Here is a 17675-nt window from a genome sequence, read left to right as displayed (position 1 = left end):
TCCAGTTGAGATGCTGCGTTCGTGGATACAGTTACAGTGCAAATGGAGAGTGCGTCATCCAAGAAACTGAGGGCTTTACCTTTATGCTGCACCACCTGACGGCTGCACTTGGATCATCTGAGATAACTTGTTTTAATGTGGAGACAGAGCATCAGCAAATTCATTCAAACCAGGAGCAGTGGGAAGCAGTTTAAGGACATGCAGTACAGATGGAGTACATTAGGTTTTTCCCTGTGGCTTCCTTATCCACATGGCAGGAGGCCAAGGAGAGCAGCACGAGCCTTGAAATGCCACCCAGAAGGATATACCGTATACAGCTATTAACAGCTGAATGTCGCAGGCTAATGTCACATGTCAGCGCTGCGCAATGCCTTGCTTTATTTCTTACTTCTGAAGCATTTCTCTGTGATGGCACATAATGCCTTCAGGTAAAAATGTATCTCACCAAAACTGCCATTTTACTATCCATTTACAGGTCCCCTCAAGCCAGTGTCTTTTAGACAAATTAAATTGCCTTTTAGCAAGTCACTGAAGCCCATCCAGCAATGATGAAGCTGCTCTTCAAGTGACCCTGTGTTTTAAAGGCAGAAAGTGGGGATAAAAAGAATCCCACAAAAATCCCAAACATAAAAATTTGATTCCTTTAAACTTTGTCCACAATTACACTATCAAACCACACAGCTCAATTAGCCATACCTTCAACTCCAAGTTGAGTGTACTGGAACTCCTGTTTTGTGGATAAGCAAATGCCAGCAACCACATACGCACTGTCTGTCAGTATTATGCTCTTGGGCTGGCTCCTTTCTTCCTCTGGCTGACCAGTCATACGGCGTTGCCAATGTGGGTGGCAGCCAGTGAGATTTATTTTCTGAAATCGCTCATACAGTATATTTGCCCCTAAACAAACCCAACCCGAAGCCTCTAGGTTCAGCCCTACAAAACATTTACCAGCTGCGATGAAAGAAAGACCCCAATAATCTCACCAGCAGAGTGGAAAACATTTCCTTTTTCCCTCCAAGAGAATACAAAATAGTCTCTACTGAGCCGACAACCACCTCATATAGATGTGCATTTGTGTGATGGATCTGAAATGGCACACGAGAGGAAGCGTAGTAGGTGTTAGAGCGATTTACTCACTGATCTCATATTGCACGAAATATATAATTAAAATCATAAATGCATGAACCAAATGGGGAGTTTTCTGAATGGTGCTTCTGCAATAGTTCAAAACAGTAATAATACAGAGCGAGTTGATTAGCCTGAGTGATTTTATATGAATCCTGAAAATTGAACTTCAGCACTTCTCTCGTCATACTGCCGCAGTGTTGCTTAGGAAATGCATCGGCAATGTATTTACATCCATTATACAGATATGGAAAAAAAAAAAGACTATTAACTACCAATACTGTCATGAGGTCCATCAGCCTCTGACGTCCCTTTTAAAAGAGATCTTCACACACAGCCTTGAAAACATGTGGGAGCTGCCTTATCATTCTTGTCAGGTCTCATTCAGTACCACATCATTGATCCTCTCCACCTCCAGCACAGTGACACATCTGGAACAGTGGCGGTTTTGCTTCACCCGAGACACAACAGCCTGATAGGCAGTTTTTCCACAACCTGTGTCCCTTAATGGCGAAAATAAATTGAGTGTCATTTATCCACGGAAGACTGCCTTAATAAGCCATAAATATACTGTACAGCCACATGCAACTACCTGTTGATGGGAGTAATTTAAGAGACGTTCACTGCCGCTTTTGAATCTCAATGAATTTTAACTGAAGCAGACAGCAAAATAACAACTGCTACCAGTGCCTCCTGAAAGCAGTTATTGAAGTGGCAAGGCAGTCAAAGGTTGGTGGGTTTGCTTACACAACACAACACACCGGTTAAATGTTTCCTTTTTCTAAGGCAGCCAACATCTTAAGCATACCCACGAGCCCCCGTTGTGGCCACAGCAGCTGGTGTTCCTGAGCTTTCTCATAAACAGCTCTCAGGCATGAGTTGAGGCTTTGTCTGTCTAACACCCCCTTTGAGAAATAAGGAGCGTGGGGGAAATAATGCAAAGACTATAGCTGGAGCTGAATAAGTCCCACTCAGGATTCTTCTTCTTGTGCAGCAGTTTACATTGGTGAGGGTTTATGTCTCACAATATGGTTTCCACTGAGCCCTGGGACTAGCCTAACAACAACACTGGAGCTGAAATGATTTAATTAACAGAGCATCAGAAAAATAATCTTTTCTTCTTCTTTCTGTTGCTTCCTTTAGGGGTCACCACAGAAGATCATCTGCTTCCATCTCACCCTATCCCTAGCATCCTCCTCTGTCTCTCCATCCCTTTGCATGTCATCCTTCATCCCCCTGTCCAATAATCCACAATGTCAGAAATGTGCCTTCAGTTCTTAAATGTAAGAATTGTGTGCCTTTCCTTATTATACATCATCATGATTTTACCATTTTTTTATTTACAAGGCATTTACTTACACAAGGCATTTAATCAAAACTGCTGTCAGGCTCGTTAGCTGCAGTCCTAAATAAGATGAAGTCGTAAATTACTAAAAAGTGCACATGTCGACAAAGTGAAAACCCCTAAGAGCTACTTTTTGGATTGTAGTGTATGTGTGCCACGACTGATGTTCTGCTGCTTTACAAACGATCCTGTGGTGCACGGTCTGCTCTGCTCACCTATTTGGGTTTGCATTTGCTGACATGCAGGCGGCTGCTGAGGGCATACAAATAAGCCAGGTGACCGAGTCCCACCACGGCAGCCCAGAGCAGTGTTACAGACAGATGGGAGATATTTGATCAGTGGCCACAGACCTTTACATGTCCTGAGGGAGCCCAGGAGAAAGACGCCCCACCTCACCCCCCCGTCTGTTTGTGTGAAATAAGGCGAATGCGTGTATAGAGCGTGCTGGCCTTTGGATACGTGGGAAGTCAACCGTTGCTAATGCAAAAATCGTCCTCCTTTCTTTCCTTCTACTGCTATTGATGTTTTGCAAAACTAATCGTGTTCAAGTAGTTTACAATTTACTGAGAAGTTAAAAATATGCAACTTCAACAACACTGAAAAGGATAAGAACGTCATGTCATCAAAAAGCAACAAAGAGGAAAACAAAATGTATTAATGAGCACATTAATGAAACGCCGATGCAGAAATCCACAGCGAGTTGCAAAATTGCCAAATGTGAGTGACAGAATCGATGTTTCTAGTTTTCTGCATTTTGAATTATTCAAAGAAGACAATGCTTTCTGTAAGTCTTTGCATCTGCCACAATTATACTAAACTGACAGCATGTGGAAAGAAGAGAAATTCACAAAAGGTTTTTGATGAATAATTCTGACAACAGTGAACAGAAAAAGTAAAAACTTTAATCAGCAAAGAGGAGAGTATATTCACACAAATTCATAACTGCATCATGTGCTAAATGCAGGTCAGATGTGACAGTAAGGCATGGATCTGGAAAAAACAAACAAACAAACAAACCCAGATGGCTAGCATAAATACAATTCCTGGTCGTTAATTTTTTTTTTCTTCACATACAAAAATATGGCATTTAAAACAAAAATCACACATCAAATGTTCAAGCAATTCAACAATGCTACAGTAATCTTGTTCAGGATAAATGGGCTGTAGGAATAAACAGAAGCATTACATTTTCAGAAATGAGACCTGGTCACATTTGAGTGCTTTTTGCAATCAAGCAACACTGGGATAAAAACTAAATGACAGTTCACATTTCGTTGCCGTTTCACATTAATGAATCAGACAGAAGCTGGATGCATTGTGGCTCGAAAATCAGTAATATTGAAAAATGGGAAAAATCAAACTCCCCCCAAAATGCCCTAAAACAGAAGTAGTCCAACCTTTTCACGGTCAGTAATATGCACATTTAAAGGGTTCATTATCTTTGTGGATGGATTCAGTGGACGGCACTTTTCCTCAAAATGTATACACTACAACATTACAGAGAACAACATCTGCTCGTAAAAAATAAATATTTTCAAACTAACAGTTGATTTCTGTCTTATAAGAGAATGTGGTTTATCCTGAGTTACTGCATTTTACACTTCAATTTAGTAGCCAAGCAAACAAAAAGAATTATGAGCATAAACTAAAAGTTTTTAAGTGCGCTCCTCACTGGGTGTCAGTCAATGAAGTGGTTTTGTATAAAAAGCTATTTTCATGGCAAACCACAAAAATACATACAGGATATGTAGAATTGTGCACACACATATAATTTATATTTACTTCCACACACATAAGCAAACACACAAGAAAACTGGAAAACAGCCCTATAATAATCTTGCATCGCCTTTTAACTGATCTTCCACGGTAGAAATTGTTTCATTTATGCATCTGTACCAACATTTCAAAACAAAGATACTGAGATTTTGCTGTCACCTCCCCACAGCATTCATCCTGAGGGACAGAGGCACATTCTCTACACTTTAATGGCCTGGGGTGTTTTCATTTTAAGGAGGAGAGACTAAGCAGCCGGCTTCATCAGGACTTGTAGTCTGGGGAATAGAGCCGGTACCTGGGGCTGCTGTTCAGGCTGGTTCCGGGTAATGTGCGGTTGAAAGAATTTGATAATGGTGAGTCTAAACCTGAAGAGAGAAATGTTAAATAAAGAGTGTAAACAAGGCATCAAGAGCCAAATGGCACAACCACTCTGTGTGACACAAACCACAAGTGGAAGAAGTTTGTTAGAAGTTATTAGTAAATAAAAGCAATCTAGAAAACACTACATAGTTTAAATGTCATTTAACCAGCATAATTTGACACGCTAACACATACATCTTATATCAACACTCCAGCTTCCTTCAAGACAAATGAGTCTGTAGAATGATAAATAATTTATGCTTTAGGTTCACATCCAAATGATCTTTATAACATGTTGAGGTGACATCAGTACAACCAGGCTAAGGGGGAGGGAAATACTAACAGCTGATCATGTCCAACTGAAAAGTAATCAATTACTCAACTGGTTAAAAAGCTTTGACTCAAGTTGGAACATATTGTGCACTTCTGGAAGAGTTACACTGTAAAATCACTTTAGCTGTTGTTAATCTAACATGTTTAGTTGTCTTATACTAACAAATTTCCAGGGAAAACACTACCTAGGCTACTTTTATGCTTATATTTCACTTATTCTGAGTTACTACTATTGCACTATAGCACTGCTGCTGCCAATGGCACCTCATTTCAATAATTTCACAGTACAAATTAAGACGCATCTCATCAGTGACAGCAGTTCATTGGAAAATTATTTTTTCCTCATATATTGTTAGAAATACCATCAGAGAGAGAGCTATCACCCAGAGCCCAAACAATAGTCCACACTAAGATGCCAACTTCAGATAATGTGGGGAGCTGTGTAAAGCTGCATAAGGGGGCTACTTTGAAGGGGACAGTAGCCAAATTAAAATCCGATATCTTTCTGCTTTTTAGGCACAGTCAGCTTTTTGATCAAGCTGTATATTCTCATGAATGTATGTTCTCATCTATTTACAAATCGCTGTTTGGGTAAAGTCACAGTGACATTGCCCTACCTGAGACTGGTGACGACGGTGTCCTCTGGATGAAAGCAGGATGATAAGTTCGTTCCCTTGGCGTGAACACCGAGTGGAGGACTGCCCGGGGGGGATACATTTAAAAACATGAGTGTTTGTTGACCTTCCTATATAAAAACTCTTAGCCACAAAACATAGTATTACAACTTTAGGTGCTTTAAATTATGACCACCACTGATAACTGACTGTCAAGTTAAAGAAGTACTTCACTGTGAAAGAACTTGTACCACTGCAATACACTGATGCATCAGCTTGTGTTTGAAGGATTTAAAATTTTAAAATACAAAACATGTTAATAGCTTTAATGGATGTTCCAGTAACAGTGGAAAAACCTTGCTTGTACACAGTCTGGATAATGAGTACTGTAACTTTCCTTCAGGCTCTGTGCTTTTAGCATAATTAATTTTGACAAAGAAGTACCGCATTAAAAAGATGCAAAGTCTCAACTTTAATTTTGTTTAAGACGTCAGTATTGAAAGGGTTTCATGTGAGATGCACCCCTCAGGGCACAAACAGTTATTCAAAAGTATTTGGACATTTTCCTAGTTAATGTTCTTTGGGCTGTGGTTCTGTCTCATTCACAGAAGACTCCCTTGTGGCTCGAAGTTGATTGATATTTGAGAATTGATGCGACTTCCACAGGAAGGACAAATCATTTTAGAGACTGGACTACACCTACGTAATCATGACCCGTTTCCCTGTCAGTGGTCATAGTACAACTTCATGACCATACCCTCAAACTGATGGCGAGCTTCACAAATAGAAAAGCCTAGTTGGTAAAATGATCCTGCATCAAAATGATAGACTGTAGTGTAGAAGAAAAGGGGAAAAGAAAAAAAAGGGGGATAAACTCAAAGCATGACACCTCATCTGTCGGAGAAGGTGGTGCATCCGTTATGGTTGCCTTATTGATTTCAAGGCTGACAGAGGCAACAGGACTGTAGAGGTGCACAGGAGCATTCTGTGTGCAGTGATTGAGTCAAATCAAAACTAATTGGTTGCTTCGGCTGTACTTTTGGGATCGCTGAATGATGAAACATCCTAAGAGCTTTCTAGGCTGAGCACTTGGAATAGCTTTGATTCATCAGTAAATATTAAAACATTCCAATGTGCCTCAACCTAAATGAAGAGCTGACTCCAAGCAGGGTTACCCCCACAACAAGCTGGAGCTGAGGGTGGATCTAAAGAAACGCATTAAAGTGTAAGTTGAGACAGTCGAGGAGTGCAAAAGTTTTCCACAAAATACTCAATGACATTTTAATTGGCACTTGTACCTGTGATGTCTTTTACATGGGTTACAATTCAAACAGCAATTTTTAAACCTACTAAAATGCATATTTTGTAGTATTTTTGTGCATGAGAATGTGCACAGAAATCGATTCCCACTCCCTAAAAAAGTAACTGTCCAAATACTTATGGTTTGGTCTGTGAACAGCTGTCGAAAAGGACGATTTTGGTACACTCCAGGTACATAAAAATATTACTTTGATGACAGAAAACAAACTAGAGTGCAGTTCTTTAAAATGTGAGCTAACAGGTCCTCCAATTATGTAAGGCTTAGTAATTCCAACAAGAATAAGGCAACCCACCGATTATGAGGATAGCTGTACCAGCCAGCAGAGCGAACAGGGTGCAGAACATCATCTGGTAGGAGTTTATGAAGCTGTGGAAGGAGTGGCCCCCCTCCATATAACCAACTGGAGAAGCAGCTGCTGAGAGAGAGAGAGAGAGAGAGGCATTTGAGATAACAAGCCCATTTGAAATGCTGAAATCACACAACACACTCAACATATTAGCTACGGCAGAAAGGATAATGATGTTGTTACAACACTGGTGATGTCTGATACCTGAATGGAAAGATGGTTACTAAAAATATGCCATGTCAGTGTCCTCATTTCCCACAGATGGCAGGGCTGGTTACGTGGCTGGCATTGATTACTTAGCAGTAACCCATTTAAACAGCTAATTACCTCAATACAGAAGGTTTTTTTTACATTATGGCCACATTTCTATTTTTTGTTCAATTGAAGGGTAAAAAAACAACAACAAACTGTTAAGCACTGTACATTGAGATGTGCATTTTCTGTCATTGAACAAAATGATGATATGTATTGAAAATATAAGATTAAACAATGTGAATCATTTACGATGAACTATGAGTAGCTTCACATTTATAATAATACATTGTGAAACAACCCAGCTACATTTCCTGCAACATTACACATAAAATACACTTAAAGTAAAACGACAAGTTTGGCTTTAGGTTCTGTGGATTCTCATTTGCACTGTTAATATCTGACCTTGAATTGCAGCATTGGGATCAGCTACGTGAATCAAAGTGACTGGGATGACGAGATTCTGGTCGGAGGAAGTGCTGCTTATAGAAATGGAAGCAGAAACTGCTAAATGGGGGTCCACAGCACTGACGGTGTACTTTGAGAAACTGGGGAAGTTATGGTGTACCTCCTTCTCTTGGACAACAATGTTGGGAGAAGTAGACGCCACCTAAAGATACCACAAAGTGATGCATGCTTCTAAACATCATATCTTAAGTTCACTAAAACACGGAGAATTAAATTAGAATAGCATTATTTAGCTTTAAAAACATATTGTACCTCCACATTGGACAGGGCTGCAGTAGGGCCATAGACTGTGAGTTCAGCTGATGGGTGTAAGTTTGAGAGCAGCAGCTCAGTCTGGTCTGAGTACAGGCCTGGCTCAATTGGCAGTCTGGCACTGACTTGTACCCCAGAGAAAGTACTGCCCTCCAGGCCTGCCTTCACCAGCAGGTTGGTCATGGATACGCTGAGCACGCGGGTCTGCTGGTCAGTGATGGGCTGCAAGGTCATGGAGCATGTGTAGAAGCCTGAGGCATTGGACACAAGTAAAGGTGATGGTTAGAGATAAATTACTAATGTGTACATTTGGTACAAGACCTGATCATGAATACCACCATGCATGTGAGCCCTGATATAACTTTGGTTACAAAAAAGATGCCAGGTACATACAAGAAATATGTATTTTTCCCCTTTAAACTCTGAATATCTGAGAAAGTATCACTTCACAATCACATAGTTCTATTAGAAACCCTTTAAAATTCAGCTGAATGGTTACAACCTCATGAACACACTGTGGATCCCATTGTACATAAGCCAGCAACTAGGGAGAAGTCCCAAAATCCCAAACACAATTAGACCAGTGATTTCAGGCAACAGGGCGTCTGCTCGGTTCAATACATCACCCGGACAACTTTTATAGCCCCTGCTAAATTCGTTGTATGGGCAATGCAGGTATTGATTATGCCCTTGTAAACAGTACTTTCCTACCCCCTTTGCACACCATACACATAAAAAATAAAAAATAATAACCTATGTAGTGGGGAGGGAGGTTATGTTTTAAAAGTATCTTTTAATTTAAGGGGGGGGGGCTCTCTTACCAATGCTGGGGTCAAAGGTGACGTGCGTTTTAAAGACGTCATTAGCAGAGAAATCGACAATGTCGCTGGTAAAGCTGAGATGGCAGTTTACAGATGTTTCTGGCTGCAGCTGTGAAATAGCTTCAATCTGGTTAGAGGAACAGGTTCCTGTAGTTTAGGACACAATAGAACAAGAAATTTGTTATTAAAAAAAATAAAAATAAGACTTCATGAATCTTTACATTTATATAAGGGGGGAAAAAAATCCAAAAACAACAATAACAGAAAGTTTTGATATTTGGGATGTCTGCTAAAATGGTTTCTCATATAGAGATGATTTACACAGCTTCCATATCTGCACTATAACGTGATTATTGGGTGAAAGAGCTAGCATGGCTGTGTGAAAGTAATAAATTCCTATAACATTTCTTCTAAAACACACAAATAAACATTTAAACAAAAACAAAAAACTAAATATGAATTCAATACCAATGAGGTTGGTTCCTCTTTCTTTGGTTGTCAGGAGAACCTTTGTCTCCTTGCCATTCCTGACTGGTGTAGCCTGTGCCATAGCTGCTGTCCGTGTAGGAGTTTCCACTACTACCTACAGAGGCATAGAGAAAGACACAACAGCTAAAGGAAAATCCAAGGAAGATATAAGTGTGTACATGGAATAATCACACTGAAATTTGCATTCACTAGTAACCGTTTACATCAATCAAATCAAACCGTCGGGGAAGCAAACTAATTAAAACACAGCTGAGTGCTGAATATAACATTCCACCCACTTGTTTCAAAGACTTTCTCACACTGATAAAAAAAAAACAAAAAAACAACATCTTAATTCAGTTCCTTTTAAAATGCATGTGAGCTCTTTTCTGTTTAAGATAGATAGCCAACATAAAAACATTTTAACTGCTCTAAAAGCAAATATTCATTAAAAATTGTGGTCACATTCAGGGGGAAGGAGCATGATTTAAAGAACAGCAACATCCAGAGAGCCAATTAATCCTTTCCACGCACCGTGTACAAGAATCCTAACAACAGCATTTCATGCGCACACATTATGCATAAATTAAGTGTTGTGGAAGTGATGATGGATATGCAATCCACTTGTTTTTAATTTTTGTTATGATACATGTCTAGAGGATTCCTGCAATATTCTGCACTAGTAGAGGAACAAATGTATAAAGAGCAGAGAAAGATCAAAATGGTACTGCATGCATAATTAGAATTCTGTTTATTAGTGCACATTCATTAAAGCCATGGCTAAACCACATACCAAGCTGCACTATAAGTAACATACCTCTCTGTATGTTTTCAAAATACCAGGTATCTCATAGTACACAGTAGCTGTCCCAGAGTCTCTAGCTACAGCAGCTCCAGTTTTAGGGTCCACCTGAAGAACACCATCTGCAGTGGAGCTCCAAGTGCCATGAGCACCTACAGAGAAGGCAAAGATAATATTGTGCTTTTAAAATATGTACAGTACACTTAAATTCACGTAAATTGGTACTCCTTTAGTTATTTTTGTGACATAAAAAGTAGGGCTGGGTATCGTCACTGATTTCTAGAATCGATTCGATTCTGATTCACAAGGTCCCAAATCGATTCGATCCACAATTCGATTCAATTCGATTTGAATATGGGAAATTTTGACAGTCAGAAATATTATAATTCAGATCAGTAAATTGACATATTTTTGTATCTATAAAAAGGAAGTTGACACACGCAAGATTTTATCAAATCATCACACAGATGCCTTCGTGTCAAAGTAGCTGAGGATAAAACACAGAAAAACATGAAGATTTTCCTGGCCTGGGATTTTATAAAAATACTCTGCAGTACATCAAAAACGAAAGAAAAACATTAATGAACATATGAACGTTACCTCTGACGTTACAGCGGTTTTATTAGAGACACGGCTGAGCGTTTTGCATTTTGTATAATTTTAAAAAGTTTAAATTTGTTCAGTATTGAACGGCAGAAATTAGGTTTGATTTTCAGAAGTATGTAAACGAAAAAAAAACAGCGGCCGACAGCGCTATAAACAACGGTAGACTGGTGCGTAACAAACAAGCGAATAACGAAGAAAACAGTACAGAGAGAAAGAGAGAGAGAGAGCTGTGCATGAAGTGTGATTTTATCGTGGTGGAAGCAAAACAGTAAAAGTCAGAGGGAATTCATGACGATGTTTATGTGAAGCGTAGTTTGGATCTTCTTTTGCTGCTGGTTCAGTCAGTTTTATTTTTATTGTTTGGAGAGAGATAAAACTAACAGCTTTAGAATCGGCGCAAAAAGGGCGTAAACACAAAGCGCGGATCCGCCGACACATCAGAGTCAGCGAGCTGTCGGCTTTCAGCCCCGACCGTGTCCGTGCCGTCGGGTGAGAAAGTCACATCTCACTGATTCTGATCCGTGGGTCGCGCTGTGTGTTTAAGTCTTTGTGCAGAATCCGTGTTCCTGCTCGCATTTACTGTCTTAGCTGTTTGGTGGTTGTTGAAATTTTGTGAGATTTCACCTGAGATTCTGTCATTTCGGGCAAAATAAATTTATATTAAAAAAATCGATTCAGGATTTTAATGAATCGATTTCACGTTATCCAAGTCAGAATCGATTTTAATCGATAAATCGATTATAAAAACCCACCCCTAATAAAAAGTACTTTGTCCTTATGGAAAGTCAATGAAAAGCAATCAGAAAACATAAGAAATACTTATCTAGACTGTAAAATTGTGCCAAATTTAACAGACATTTTATTAACTTTCACAATGTTTTGTTGTGCTTTTTATTATTTTATGACAGCATTTGTGACATTTTAACGTGTAAATCTCTTACCACTGGGATTGGTTAACTGGATGTGGAAGCAGACCACATCTCCCACCATCAGTTTTTTGGCATCATCCATATGAATAGCATGTCCCACTGGAATTGGAACATAGTCTGCCACACCCATGTTTTCGCTGTCCCAAACTGCAAGGAGTGTGAGTCCTACATTAACTGTTCTCACTGTGAGGGTGTGATTACCAGGCCCAACCCCAACCTGCACAAGATCATCTCTAAAGAAAAGAACATAGGAACAGATTTAATTATGATTATCATTTGTACACGTTTCTGTGAAAGTCCTAATTTTTCAGGGTGTTTCAAATCAAGTGAGTTAGAAAAAAGGTTGGCCAAAACAGCTCCAGCCTTAGACATCAGTAAAAGAAGCTCTTAGGGGAATTTTATCACAGGCCAACAATCAAAAATGTGATACTTTCCCACTAAAATCATCTGTCAGCACCTGGAGAAAACCATAATAGAATCAATTTATTGTATTGCCAGGCGTGGGAGTCCCTCATTGGAAAAAGTGCAACACTACTCTGTTCAACACACACATTTACCTCGCTCAGTCAGGTGGAAACAAGTCGTTCTGAAACTGGGGTTAAAGGAATACCTCTCTAAATTAATCAAATTACTCCTCATACAGGCTATCACTAGATGATGTTGTGACCTCAACTGCTCTGGTTGGATTGTACAGAAAATGAATGTACAACAGTATGAGTCAAGAGGAGTAGTAGAGTAGTATCGTGCATCTCAGCAGTGGTGAAGAATAAAACAAAAATAATGTTAGTATTAAAGATATACGGCGATGAGCCAAACATTATGACCAACATTGGCTAATAAGCTGTTGTTCCTTCACCTGCAGTCAAAGTAACTCTATGCTGCTGAGGCGTGGACTCCAAGTGACCTTTAAAAGTGTCCTTTCACAATAAGACCATAGTTTTCCAAGTTGTGAGCGGACCACATCTCCAGCACACTGTTCATGGTTTGTCCAATCTTAGACCAGCAGACAGTGCTGACCCAGAGCACTATGCAAGTCTTGCCTCAAATCACCTGAGTGGCCAATATTTTTTGGTCACACAGATGAGTCATGTGTGAAATGAAAGACAAAAAACTCCAGGTCAAATATTATATCTTATTATAATACACAAATTCTCTGTTCATGTGTTTGCCTCTTTTTCAATTCCTACTACACAATCAGGAGTTGTATAATATATATTTTTTTAATTTCATCACAACAACATCTCATTTCCACAAAACTTCAGTTATGCATGATATGTGACGCCATCAGGTTGCCTGGCAACCATTTAGCAACGAGCTACAATGACCTCTTTTTCTTCCTTTATGCGCCTACAAAACCTTATGAAAGCATCCTGTTGTTTTCACAGCAGTAACATCTCATTTATATACACAAAAGCTGAATTATATAGGATATATTAAACCATCATGTTCCTACCACCTAGCAACGGGATGCAATGGCCCATTTATTGCATTTATGCACCTACAACACCTTATAAAAGCATCACATTTTCATTTCATGGCCGACAGCATGAACAGGCCAAATGATACCATATGTACTAGTAAATACATAGACATAAATTATACTAATTATATATATATATATATATATATATATATATATATATATATATATATATATATATATATATATTTATTAGGGGTGCAACGATATTCGTATCGATATTGAACCGTTCGATACAGTGCTTTCGGTTCGGTACGCATATGTATCGAACAATACAACATTTGTAATTTATTTTATCAACTTTCCTTCTGACGATGCTGTCTGTGTTGAGCGCTCAGTGAATCTGCGTTCGACTACTCCGCCTAGGCTGCACTGTCGAGCGCAGATCTACTGAGCGCTCAACACAGACAGCATAGTCAGAAGGAAGAGCGCAGGGCAAGCTAGCAAGACAGAAGTTAAGCTCTCCAGATCTGGCGTTTGGAATTATTTTGGTTTTCATGTGACGTATGACCCTGAAGGTAAGCGAGTCATGGACTAAAGTAAAACAGTATGTTGGATGTGCCGTGCAATGCTCAATTACATGGGTGGGAGCTAGTGTGTTAGCGCAGTTAGCTCGTTAACGTGTTGGCCGTCTAGCCCCATGCACGGGGCGATCGGCGGTAGCTCGTTAACGGAGATTTGCCGTGTTGTGGCGTTAAGGTCATTTCAACGAGATTAACCTGAAATCACTAGTGGGAACACAACGAATATGACTGCACATTTACGCCAACATCATCCTAGTGCAAAGACAAAAACAACAAGCATGCTACTAACTTTAGCCGAGTCATTTAGACAGCTGTTAGCACATGATTCTCCTTATGCTGCTGAGAATATAGCCCAGAAGAAGCGGATAGTATAGCTTTTATTTTGGAAAGAGACATTTCTCTGTAATAAACTCTCTTTTCCAAAGATGAGTGATTCCTCAATCAGATACAGGGCTTGCAATATCGCTAGCCCGACGTCCTGGGGCTAGCGATTTTTTTCAGTCGGGCTACCAAAATCTATCTCTGCCCTGCCCGTCGGGCTATTGTAGGAAGGAAAAATATATGTCAATGCTTTTGCATTCTTTCAGAAATGTAGCTGGGTAATTATGTCATTGGCATCGGTGAGCCACTGTCAATATGTGACATATTGAAATCGCGTTTGAATTTGCGCTTGTTTTTTTGCTTTCACTTTGCAATCACGCGAACTGTGTATAGAGAGCGACAGCACTGATCTGTGAGTGATGATAATTTGTGCACCAACTCCTCTGACATCGTCTTATTAATCGTTAGCTTACTATGCAAACATGACAAGTGAAATCTCCCGCAGCAAGCTTAAACATGTGAGAGGTTGATCGCGCAGAGAATCGCTGACCGTTATGTGTGTGTGTGTAAAATCAGCAGGATATATATTTCATTTCTTCTGAGCCAAATAAGACAGGTCAGGGTGAAGAAGTCAGGGTGAAGAAGTGACAGCCAAAGAAAAGCTTACCACAAAACGGAGAAGTTATGACAAATCAGACTATAAGGCAAAAAGAAAGTGCAGCTTTATGGTTTCATGGACAAAAGAATTTCTGTGGCTGCAATATGACGAGCTAAATAACCAGGGCTGCACATAAGTGGTCCGCAGGTGCGCATTCGCTGTCAAAATAAAAAACACGCACAAGGGTTAGGGTTAAATTTAAAAACTGTACTTTTGAGTTAAAATATATATTTATAATTTTAATAAATGACAAATTAAAAATGCATGAACATTTTTTTGTATCGAAAAAATATCGAACCGTGACACCAAAGTATCGAACCGAACCGTGAATTTTGTGTATCGTTGCACCCCTAATAAATAAATTAAAAAAAAAAAATTATATATATATATATACGCAGCTGGATAGCGTAGTGGTTAAACTACACGCCTTTGGAACAGAGGATCGCAAGTTCGATTCCTGCCTGGGGCGTCTGTATCCAGTAAGGGTCCTAAGGCTAGACCCCCTATGCTAAGCAAGCCTACCGCAGACATGAGCGAGACAGATAAATATGAAGGCATGCCGGCTCGGACGTCGCCCGGATCAACAAGGTCCGCGTCAGGTGTTGAGGAACCAGGGCACCCTGACGAAAAGTGGGCTACTGGAACAAGAAGGCATCGGTGGGCAAGGGACGAAAACAGGGCGTTGTTGGAATGCTACTATGCAAGTAACCCCGGCGGAAGGGGCTACATGAATAGGATGAGGGACCTATGGATTCTTCGATACCCAACATCCACAATGACGGCGAAACAACTAGTAGCTCAGTGTTCCAACATTCGAAAGAAGGGACTGCTCTCACAGCTAGAGATTGACGAGGTACAACACAAATGCTACGGCAAGGAGGAGTCAGGACGCCAGGTCAGGGGGGAGATATCATCACCCCCACCCGAGATTGGGTACATAGCCCCAAGTGCGATAGGAGAAGGATCGTTGAGTGCGAGAGGAACTGACCTGAAAAATAGGATCATGGCCAAGCTTGAAACCTGGATCCCCCGTAGCCGGTTACCAAGATTACGTGAAGTACCCTCAGAAGGTCTGCTAGATGATGTTAATGCAGCACTACGGGCAATACCTACAACCACGATTACCGACACTAACAAGCTGATCTACAATACGGCAGCAGTGATCAGTGAGATGCTTGGCTACAAGTTGAACAGCCACAAGGGGCAGTACCCTCCATGGAGAAGGAGGCTAGAGGGCAAGATCAAAGTAGCACGGAGGGAGGTTAGCCAACTAACGGAGTTGCAGAAAGGTGCGACAAATAAGGTGCCTAAGAAATACAGCATACCTGAGGCCTTGGAAACTGCCAAGCAAAGACTCACAGCCTTGGCCAGCCGCTTGAGGAGGTACACCAGAGAGATAGAAGGCAGGAGAATAAACCAGCTGTTCTCCACAGAACCAGCAAAGGTGTACTCTCAGTGGCAAGGGAACAATAAGAGAACAGCACCACCAAGGCTGGAGACGGAGCAATACTGGAAGAGCATATGGGAGAAGGATGCAACCCATAACGGCAATGCTCAGTGGCTAGAGGATCTGAGGGCAGACCACAGCGACCTCCCTGAACAGGGTCCAGTAACCATCACAGTGGCAGATATCCAAGAAAGGGTCTCCAGTATGAAGAGTTGGACAGCACCAGGGCCCGACATGGTTCACGCCTACTGGCTGAAGAAGCTGACTGCACTCCACGAGCGTCTGGCAGCACAAATGAACCAGCTGCTAGTTAACGAAAGACACCCAGAATGGCTAACTGAAGGCCGGACGGTCCTGATCCCCAAGGACCCCAAGAAGGGACCGGTCCCCTCCAACTACCGACCAATAACCTGCCTCAGTACTACATGGAAGCTCCTGTCAGGCATCATATCGGCTAAGATGAACAGGCACATGGGTCAATACATGAGCGGGACACAGAAAGGAATTGGCAAGAATACCAGAGGTGCAAAACACCAGCTACTGGTAGACAGAACAATCAGCCGAGACTGCAAGACCAGACTGACCAACCTGTGCACTGCCTGGATTGATTACAAGAAGGCCTATGACTCAATGCCCCACAGCTGGATACTGGAATGCCTAGAATTGTACAAGATCAATGGGACCCTAAGAGCCTTCATCAGGAACTCAATGGGGATGTGGCGTACAACACTAGAGGCCAACTCCAAGCCCATAGCACAAGTTACCATCAAGTGCGGGATCTACCAAGGAGATGCTCTGTCCCCACTGCTGTTCTGCATAGGCCTGAACCCCCTCAGTGAGATCATTAAGAAGACTGGCTACGGATACCGACTACGGAACGGAGCAGTTGTCAGCCACTTCCTGTACATGGATGACATCAAGCTGTATGCCAAGAGTGAACGAGACATCGATTCACTGATCCACACTACCAGGCTATACAGCAATGACATTGGAATGTCGTTCGGACTGGAGAAGTGTAGTCGGATGGTAACAAAGAGAGGGAAGGTAGTCAGAACTGAGGGGATTGAACTACCAGAAGGCAACATTGCAGACATAGAGGACAGTTACAAGTACCTGGGGATCCCGCAGGCAAATGGGAACCATGAAGAGGCCGCTAGAAAGGCTGCAACCACCAAGTACCTGCAGAGGGTCAGGCAAGTCCTGAGGAGTCAGCTGAATGGTAAGAACAAGATCCGGGCCATCAACACATACGCCCTGCCCGTGATCAGGTACCCTGCTGGGGTAATAGGCTGGCCAAAGGAGGAGATAGAAGCCACTGACATAAAGACAAGAAAGCTCCTGACCATGCATGGAGGGTTTCACCCCAAGTCCAGCACCCTGAGGCTGTACGCTAAGCGGAAGGAAGGGGGCCGGGGACTGGTGAGTGT

At 41.2% G+C, this 17675-nt stretch overlaps 1 protein-coding gene across 4 annotated transcripts in view; it reads right to left on the bottom strand.

The window, feature by feature from the left end:
• Positions 1-3352: 3352 nt before the first annotated feature.
• Positions 3353-17675, bottom strand: part of nup210 (nucleoporin 210) — a 34267-nt gene continuing 19944 nt past the window's right edge. Inside the window, exons 32-40 of one of the 4 annotated variants that reach the window (XM_004546159.5) lie at positions 11831-12051; positions 10299-10435; positions 9482-9596; positions 9014-9160; positions 8193-8443; positions 7878-8082; positions 7167-7289; positions 5557-5637; positions 3353-4611 (exon numbers count right to left, since the gene is read on the bottom strand). In XM_004546159.5, the coding sequence (XP_004546216.1) occupies positions 4508-4611; positions 5557-5637; positions 7167-7289; positions 7878-8082; positions 8193-8443; positions 9014-9160; positions 9482-9596; positions 10299-10435; positions 11831-12051 (1384 nt within the window). In that variant the 3' untranslated portion in view covers positions 3353-4507. Of the gene's footprint in view, positions 4612-5556; positions 5638-7166; positions 7290-7877; positions 8083-8192; positions 8444-9013; positions 9161-9481; positions 9597-10298; positions 10436-11830; positions 12052-17675 lie in introns of those variants that run through there. The other 3 variants (XM_004546160.5, XM_004546162.5, XM_004546161.5) reach the window with 3 other exon arrangements.

The sequence above is a fragment of the Maylandia zebra genome, linkage group LG20, assembly GCF_041146795.1.
Source record: "Maylandia zebra isolate NMK-2024a linkage group LG20, Mzebra_GT3a, whole genome shotgun sequence".
NCBI lineage: Eukaryota > Metazoa > Chordata > Actinopteri > Cichliformes > Cichlidae > Maylandia > Maylandia zebra.
The sequence above is the reverse complement of the archived record's forward strand: the minus strand, read 5'-3'. Positions and strand labels throughout refer to the sequence as shown.